The 9,198-nt window shown below is 45.0% G+C and overlaps 1 protein-coding gene across 1 annotated transcript; it reads left to right on the plus strand.

The window, feature by feature from the left end:
• The first annotated feature begins 210 nt into the window (after positions 1-210).
• Positions 211-4,697, plus strand: COMMD9 (COMM domain containing 9). Its single transcript, XM_005480151.3, has 6 exons — positions 211-370; positions 450-575; positions 905-1,044; positions 1,604-1,638; positions 2,827-2,930; positions 3,751-4,697. Exons 1-6 carry the CDS (start codon positions 320-322, stop codon positions 3,889-3,891), a joined length of 597 nt encoding a protein of 198 aa, XP_005480208.1. The 5' UTR covers positions 211-319; the 3' UTR covers positions 3,892-4,697.
• Positions 4,698-9,198: the final 4,501 nt, after the last annotated feature.

Below are 9,198 nucleotides of genomic sequence, written 5' to 3' on the forward strand. Positions count from 1 at the left end.
GAAAGACTCAGCTTGCAAAGATAATGGTCCGTATGGCTATCATCGTGCCACGATGAATCCTGCACCTCCCGTTCCCGCTGGCTGAAAGCAGCGCGTTTACAGCACAATTCCGAAGCAGAGCTTTGCACTGAGAGTAGAAAAGGCCCCGAGTGGAGCGGCAGGAGCAGGGCCACACACCGAGAGCCTTCCTATCCCGATCTAGTCCAGTCCGTGTGTCGGTCCCGGACCCCTGTCCGGTCCGCGCCCGTGTCCCCGCCCCGCCCCGGTGACGGGCGCGTGATGGCGGCGGGCGGAGCGCGGCCGCGCTGACGGCGCCAAGATGGCGGCGCTGCGAGACGGGGACTTCGCTGCACTGCAGATCCTGCTGAAGGTGAGCGGGGCCGGGCCGCGGGGGCCGGGGCCGCCGCTGCCGGGCCGCGGTTGAGCGCCCCCGCTTTGCTCCCCGCCAGGCGCCGTCGAAGGACGCTGTGCGGCAGCTGTGCCAGGAGTGCTTCTCCAGCCCGCCCGCCGCGCTCGGCCCGCTGGCGCAGCGCGCCTGCCCCGGGCTCGCCGTCAGCGCCGAGGAAGCGGAGCAGGTAGGGCCGGGCGGGGCAGCCGCGGGCTCCGGCGGGAGGGAACGAGCGGGACTGGCGCGGTGCCAGCACGGGGCTGGCCCTCGGGAAGGTGCGGGAAACGAGACGTGCGCTGGAACAGAGACCCTCGCCCGCGGCAAAAGGGAACGGGTTGAGGCTGCGAAGCGGGGGCGCTGAGGAGAGCAGCCCCGTCCTGCTGAGGCTGTCGGGCCGTACTTGGGTGCCCAGGGCTCTGGTGGGGAGGGTCTCCAGCTGTGTCTCTTGGCTAAGAAGGCCCGCCCTGTGCTGTGTGTAATGCTTCTCAGCGCAGCCCTTCTCTTGCCCCCTGACAGCTGGTGTCTGCTCTGCACAACCTCACCAGGCACGTGGTGTACCGCGGCTTGACCGCGCCAGAAGATATCCTCCATCTCTTCCCAGAAAACTTCCACCAAAATCTGAAAAACCTCTTGACTAAGATAATCTTGGAGAATATGTGAGTGCTGTCCACCTGCCATTTGCTTTCAGCTGGAGATTTAAAGCCTGTGTATGTCGTTTGATACGTGGATATTTGGCAACGTGGATATTTGTCTTGTTTCTGTAAATGGCCAACGAAACACAGCCATGGGCACACAGAGTTTGCCATGACTCTGAAACAGACGTGGGCCACATTCCTAATATGCAAAGCCCCTTTTATCTTAACAGCTGTGTGCTGAAAAAATGCTGCTGTTGATGATAAAACTTAGAAGGCTGGATTTCAGCTCTACACCAGATATCCATCCACTTGTCACCATGGCTCAGGTGCAGAGGCACTGGATGTGATAGAGCATACATGAGTGGTGGCAGGGGAGGGCACTTCTTGCACATCTCAGTGCTTGGAGCCCATGGCTTTGATAAGACCAGGGAGGAAGGTGTGGGCTTTAAACAAGCTGCCCTTCCAGAAGAACCCATGGTTGCTCACCAGTTTGCCTGCCATTAGTCAGGGATAAGCCATGCTAAATGCTTACCTCTTTTTTTTTTTTCTGTTGATACTGTTTTCTCCACTTTTTTTACAGCTCTTCTTGGAGAAATGAAGCACAAGCCAGTCAGAGTAAGTAGTAATCTCAGGAATGAGATTGTCTACTTGGAAAGAATGGATTGTCTTAGTATTGTATTTATGAAGTGTCTGACATGCATTACATAGGGACCAAGGCAGTGGTCCAAGGCAGACATTCCAACAGATTGATCTGTGTTAACATAAAAAAGTGAATGGTTTCCTGCCCCTCTCAAGCCACCTGCAATCCATCTTTGCAAATTAACATACAAGGCTTAACAGATGTATTTTGTGCTGTTGCAAATGCTGCCAAGTGCTGGCCTTGACAGACTGTGAACTGGAATTTGTTCCAAAAGCAGGAGCAAGGCAGCCAGTTGTGCACTGCCCCCTGGAGCTCTGTGCAAGGAAGCACCAGGGGCACGGAGAGAGAGCCTTTCCCCAGACAGAAAAAATTTCAATTAGACAATAAAGCACAGAGAGAAAGCAACTTAAGAGTCTGTAGTCAATAGGAAGGCTGGCAATCAACCCCTGGGGAAGACACTAAACATCTTACAACAGGCACAATCCAGACAGGCTGCAATTGCCTACTGAGACAGCTCTTTCCTTAGCAGCCAAGTTAGACTGGTGTTTCTTTCCTTGGGTGGGCCCAAGAGGTCTCCAGCTCTGAGATATTGAAGTCAGTAATGCACCTATTAAATGGTTTCTGCTAGGCTGCATGCAGTTAGGGTGATATTTGAAATAGTTTTAAGGAATGTGAAGATTGCAGTTTGTCAGCCTGTTTGCTGTACTGCAGGATGCTTTGGTTGGGGAACTTGAAATAACATGTTTTATACTGCCAGATTTTACAAGCTTTCCTGAGTGCTCACCAGTTTCAGAGCAGAGCAATAAGCATGCAGGTGCCAGAGCAACTCACAATGAAACACCAGATGATTGTAGCAGGCAGCAAGGCAGGGCATAAAGATAGGGAGAAGACATCTTACTGCTCGCCTTCTCCCAGCTGCTTTGGAAATTTCTCTCTGTTTCTTGCACTGAACTGTCATTGCATGTAATGATGGGAGAGCCCTTTTTGCCCTTCCAGTGTCATGAGGAGCTCTTCAGAGACTGGCTTATTCCGGAGTAAAATAGTAGGAACTAAACTTGTACACTTCCCAGGGCCAGCAGTGGAGAGGCCTGTGCATGGTGGTGGTTGCAGGGGTGGTATCACCATGTGCTGCTGAGCCTAACAGAGCCATTTTTAACCCCCAGTCTCCCTGCCTCGGCTGGTGGACATGGACTGGAGGGTGGACATCAAGACGTCTTCAGACAGCATTGTAAGAATGGCAGTCCCTACCTGCCTGCTGCAGCTAAAGGTAATGGCAGTGGCTGTGAAGGACCCAAATAACAAAGTCCAGCACCTGACTTGCCAGGGAAAGCCAGTTCAGACAGGCATCTGGTGCTTGCCTCGTGCCTGGTGGGCCATTAGACTTCCTCAGAGATGATACCTGAAATGCCACAGAGCATGGGAATGGTGTCTCTGATGAAAGCTCTCTTGCACAGAAGTTTAGCGTGCATGAGGATGTGAGAAGTCACCATGTTTGTTCCTAGTCACCATTGTTTTCTACAGAAAAAAGAAGATAAATCATGAAGCCATCATCCTTTAATTCTAAGCACTCCATCAGCATGTTTAGCTGACTTCATTAGTTGGGAAATGACTTGAGATTACTAATAACTTCCTTCACTAGCTACATCCATCATTTGGGGAGTATACCTACCTTACTGCTTGTGTACTGCTTGTGTTCTGCAGAGTTTTGGATCCCCCCAACCAATAAAAATCAGATGAGTGGGATTCAGAGGAGGAATTAAAATCTGGGGTGGGGTAATGTGGTATCTCTGTGGTATCTGCTGAGATGCTTTTGATACAGATGTGGCTTCCTGCCACAACTATCTTCAAAATATCCCAATACTCATGGGCAGTAGATGCTCACTTGCACTCTTGTCAATGGGAGTGCACTTCACTAGTGAGGCACACAGCTTAGAAAATGTGCCATGGTTTTTCAGGATGGAGCTGGATTCCAAATTCAGACCATTTTGTTTAATCTAGGTATTAAACACAGCATTTTGTAGCAGTTCTGGAAGAACAATACATAAATTAATTTTTCATACAACTAACATCTGCATTCCTATTTTAAGATTCAGGAAGATGCTGCCTTATGTGGAAATAATCCTGTTGTTTCTGCACTGACTGTGGAACTGAGCAAAGAAACCCTGGACACTATGTTAGAAGGCCTGGGAAGGATTCGGGACCAACTTTCTGCTGTTGCAAACAAATGAATGCTCAGGGCATGGATGGGAAGTATTCTCTACCTACAGCTGTCAGAAGTTGCAGCCTAGTGTAACACGTTGTCTATTTCAGCAAACAAAACTAAAGAGGTTTTTTTCTTGAATTAATGAGATAGCTTTTGAAAAGCTAATACTCAAATACTCATTTGGTTGGATGCCAAGAAATGGTTTCCTATTATGTTGTTGAACAAAAGCTGTTCACCATTTCAGAAGAGGATTTCAGGGCTCAGAGCTTGGCTTAATCACAAGGGTCATAACTGGAAACTGCAAATAGCTGTAGCCAATGAAGCAAGTTCTATCTCTGTCCTGAAATGAGAATCTGAAAGGCTCAAGCTGGGTAATGGGCTGCCTTCCTGCAAAAGGAGGGTTCTTCTCTCTGGGGTGTGCATGTACTGAGGGGCCTGCTGGATGTAGCACTCTCCCTCTCAGTGAAGCAGCCATGCTGCAGATTGTTATTACAGGATGATGTGCTGAAATAGGGCAGTTATGCTACAATACATTCCCTTCTGATCAGCTTCACAGCACCATTTACAAAATGACTGTTCTCATCATCTTTAGCAGAACTAATTTCCTCCTCCTGTTTGAAAAGTAAAAAAGGAGTTCAGGTAATTAATGTTTGGGGTTTATTGGACTCTGGGCTTTGTCTTTGCTGCACAAAAACCAAACTGGGAGAATAAAGAATTGAAGGCTGTTTTCTGTGCTGTAGGAGACCCCTCTGTAGCAATATGTGCCTATACTTCTTCAAAGTGTTCTGTTGTTTGTGTAAATCTTCATTTAATTAAAGAATGAACTGCTAATTGATTCTGTGAATCCTTTTCAGTCTGGAAGAGATGTTGTCCTGCGTTACCTCAGCCTCTTTGTGATGTTGCCAAGTTTCTAGGCTGGTTTAATGGATGTTCCTGTTTGTTGCTGAAGAAGGATCTTTTGTTTCCTATTCAAATTGATTCATGTTTGAAACTTCCTTCTCTTCATTGTAATACAGTTTCAGGGCACCTTCTTCCGTGGCCATCACCTCTGTACAATATTAGAGGATTACCCTGACCTAGAAGTTTATAAGTATGTGTGAGTTGTGAGTGTGAAGGAGTTAAATGCAGAAAATCAACAAAATTCAGATTCTTCTTTCTGATGAGCTTCTATAGAAGTCTATATCCTAATGTGTTTATGGCAAAATCCAGTCTTTTCTGCAACACCAGGCTCTCCTTCAAGACACAAACGTTGTGTTTGGAAACACAGAATCATTCAAGAAGTGTGCATAACTACAAGAACTTTGTTAATTAATTCTACACATCCCCCCAAAGTGCAGGCTGGAATATAAGTGTAAGCGAAGGCTGTGCCTTTAAAAGATAATGGAGCTCATGAAATGCAGCTCATGCATCAAGATCAACTGAGTGGCACATCCCTTGTTAATGTCTTGAGCAAAGATTATAATGCTTAGTATGGTATCCAGGCAAACTGGTACATTTCATGTATAATAGGGACATCTCGGTGGAGGAGATGGATATTTAAGAGTATGTTCTGTAAGATTCAAGCTGTGAAAAACATCTCCAACAGTACTTCAGTTTAAGGAAATTGTCTTGCCTTTGCAGCCTAGCCTTAAAAAAAATTAAAACGAATAGTTTATATAGTAGTGTCTTAGAAGGTAAGAGTCACTGAGGAGGTAAATAATTCAGGATGAACTACTGTAGTGTTAGAGGAGCTAAGGAAGTAAAAACACAGAGGAAATCCTTGAAGTAAATACTGAAATCAAAATGTAGAGTCCAATGCAATCAAGTTTTCTCATGTAAAACAATTATACAACTATAGAAGAGTTGTAAAGAAAATGATGATTTAAAACTGAAAAGGCTTTTCTGGTGGCAGAGTGGAGCTTTCTGCAGGTAGCTAAATGTTGCTTCTGGAGTCTAACAAAAAGGAGTGTGCCCACTGAACCAGAGACATGCCAAAATTCTGGTGACTCCAAGGGGTAGATGTCAAGTCATTCTGCAAGAAGACACTGGTATTTTTCTAGCCCAATATTTAGGATGCTGTGGGAGCTTGCCTTCAAATCTTTGCCTAAATTGTTAGGTATTTTATTGTGGACTCTTTATCTCCTTAGCCAGAAGAGCTGAGACTGCTCTGAAAAAGGTACATAAAACAAAGGAGGCTGAGTAGGACTGTCATTACCCAGACAGCAGGAGAACTTCACATTAAAGTCCTTTTTATGGAGACTGCTACACAGAAAGAGAATAAATTGCCTGCTACTGCCCGCAATCATATGTGATCTTTTTCATAAAGTTATTGCTCTCTTAAAATGAGTTAGATTTTCATCCTCCCTCCACATATCGCTGCTATTTGGTAGGGCTAGCCTAAGAGATGATGGATTCATCTCTGTTACCAGTTTGTTACTGTGCCAACACTGTCCTCTTTTGCTTACTTCTTTCTTGCCTTTCCGTTTTTCAGTCCTATTTAAGAAGCAGTAAAATCCCTGACCACTTTTGATGACTAAGCCCTGTAAGCTCTATATTCTGTGCCTTTCAGAATTGCAGTGGCCATTCTTCACTTAACAGTTTGCATCTCCCTTGAATGGGGTCATCACCACAAGTGTTTCTGGAGGATTGTCCGAGGACATTACTAAAGAATGAACTGTCATAGTGTATGAATCACCTGAATAAAGTCCTGCCAGGAAACCACAAGCCTTCACTGTGAAATGGAGCTTAAAAGCTTCATCCTCATTCCAGTATTTGAGAAACAGAAAATTCACTTTCTACACGTACACTTGGTAGCAATACTAATTCTGTTACAGTAAGAAAAACAGTGATAAACTTATTTGTAAAACACAGTATTCAAGTTAAATTCAAATTGTAATTTCACAATCAGACATCGTGTTGAATCTGTGTCAAAGTGTTGAAAAAGCATTACAAACAATAAAGCCTACTTGTATTATTCAAAACAACACAAACAATGCTAGCTTTTGTTGCAAGAAATTCTGCACTTTAGGGTGTTCAGACTAAAAATTGTGTAGGTGTGATTGAGAGCAAGAAAAGCTTAGAAAGAAAATGCCTTTAAGGTTCCTAGCTTCTACTTCAATTACTGATCTGTAAACTCTGGTTTAAAACCGTAGAAGACTTTCTAAGACTCATGATGGTTTGGTAAAGATCTAATAATTACTCTATATTTAAGTTTTGAGTTTAATACATGAAATTTAGGTATTCAAGCTCTTCTGAAACTAACATGTATGCAAAGTTTTTGCTTTGTTTATAACTGAGGTCTTACTGTTTCACATCAAACAAGTTATTTTGTTACTAGTAATCTGGTTTAGAATTGTTTTGACCTAAATTTAAAATGTTAGTTTCTATTTTTTTGCAATCTAATTTTCACTGGATATAGTAAAGTTTCTTTAACAATATAGATGGGGCCACCTGCTCAGATCAAGATTGAAGAAGGCATTCATCTCTCTTAAAAACCAGAACAGTCCAGCTTAATCTCAGTTTTTGGTACAAGCAACAACATACCTAGTGGTGTAATTTTGTCAGCTGTTCTATAACTATGGTTATTCTGAATTAAAATAACCCCTACAAAAGTAGCAATTTAATACATTTACCACTCTTTTTTACATACCCTTAAAAGATTAATCTCACTAGGCTGTAGAGTGGCAGCACTTGAAGTTGAGGAATCCCACGTTCCCAGACCCTTTCCTAACATTTTGACTCCTTAGTCAGAAACTTTAGTCCATGACACAGTAATTACACAAACTCATGTATTTTTCCCTCCGTCTGCACAAATGTTGTGCAAGTAGCTGCTGATTTTTTGCTTTGTTTTTAATGTAAGAGATTAATAATGCTTGTGATGCTTGGGCCTGCCTTATTAACTGACTTCTCCAAGGTATAACTTGGTTAACATTGTGTAATTTAGTCTCCAGTATCACTGCACCAACAGAGCCCTGTATCATTACAATGCAAGACCTTGGCTTACCCACCATCAATATGTGCTCACCCTGCCCAGGATTTCCATCTGCTCTCATGATTCACATTCATCTGGCCCCTGCTGAAGGCAGCTGCACTACCATCACCAGTGAATTAAACCTCACAAACTCCAGCAGGGACACATTTATAGCAAGGCTGATGAGAATGTGCTACAGGTCTTGAGTTTTTCAGCTACACTCAAAAAATCAAAGGTATGCACTAGAAGCCTTGCTGTAAGGATCAGTGGCCAAACAGCCCTTGCACTTTTGAGCATATAAGAACCTGACTGTTGCTGCTTGATGCTTTATAAACCTCTTGTCTGGACTTAGTAGTGCCTAAGAGTCTTGCCACTGACAATGCTGCTGCTGAAGTACTCATGAAATACATAACAAAAATACCAACACAGCACACCCACCCTGTGACAATTCACTGGTGTATTTTACTGAGTGCCCCAGGAAGAAGAGGGACCACGACAGGGTCAGAAGCTCACAAGCTTCCTGAGCTTTCTGTAACATTGGTCTTTGGCAAAGAAAGAATCACGGGATATCCCAAGTTGGAAGTGACCCACAAGGGTCATGGAGTCCAGCTGCTGACCCTGCACAGGACAGCTCCAACATTCCCACCGTGTGCTTGACAGCGTTGTCCCAGCACTCCTCCAGCTCTGTCAGGCTGGTGCCATGGCCCCTTCCCTGGGGAGCCTGTTCGGTGCCCAACAACTCCCTGGGGAAAGAAAGAACCTTTTCCAAATAACCAGGCTAAACTCAACAGAGACTAGGAAATGAGCCTAGATTTACAGTCCTCCTGGTTAGCTAAAACACTCAAGCCTAAATGGCACTGAGAGAATTTGATAAATTGGCCATTTAGGTGAGTATTTCCAGCCTTCTAAACTGGTCCAGTTTAGACCAGCTTTTTACTGCTGGCCCAGCTCACAACAGCACCTGACATATCCCGCCGACACGCTGGGCAGGTGAGAATGAAAGCAGAGTGAGAATCAAAGGATGCCACAACAAAAGAAACATTCCTGACAGCGCAAGTTCTTTTTCTCCAGAAGATGGCGAGCTCGGTCTCCCATTTCTCCTCCCTCCTCAGTTTCTCGGCAGGACACAGCAGTCTGGGCTGTCCTCCTCAGAATCTGGGAGCAAATCAATGCCTGCCGGAGCCCAAACAGCACCAAACCAGAAGGGGGATATTATTCACTGCTCAGCAAAAGGTCTCCCAACTGCTCCCATGGTCGCGGGTTGAGGCAGCTGAGCACATTTTAGGGGAAGCTGGCAGAGATGGAAGCAGCAGATGGTTCTCTGGACTGTGCCAGTCATTTCAAACACCAAGAAGGAGGAACTCTCCCTTCTTTTTCCCAGGC

Source organism: Zonotrichia albicollis, chromosome 6, assembly GCF_047830755.1.
Source record: "Zonotrichia albicollis isolate bZonAlb1 chromosome 6, bZonAlb1.hap1, whole genome shotgun sequence".
Lineage (NCBI taxonomy): Eukaryota > Metazoa > Chordata > Aves > Passeriformes > Passerellidae > Zonotrichia > Zonotrichia albicollis.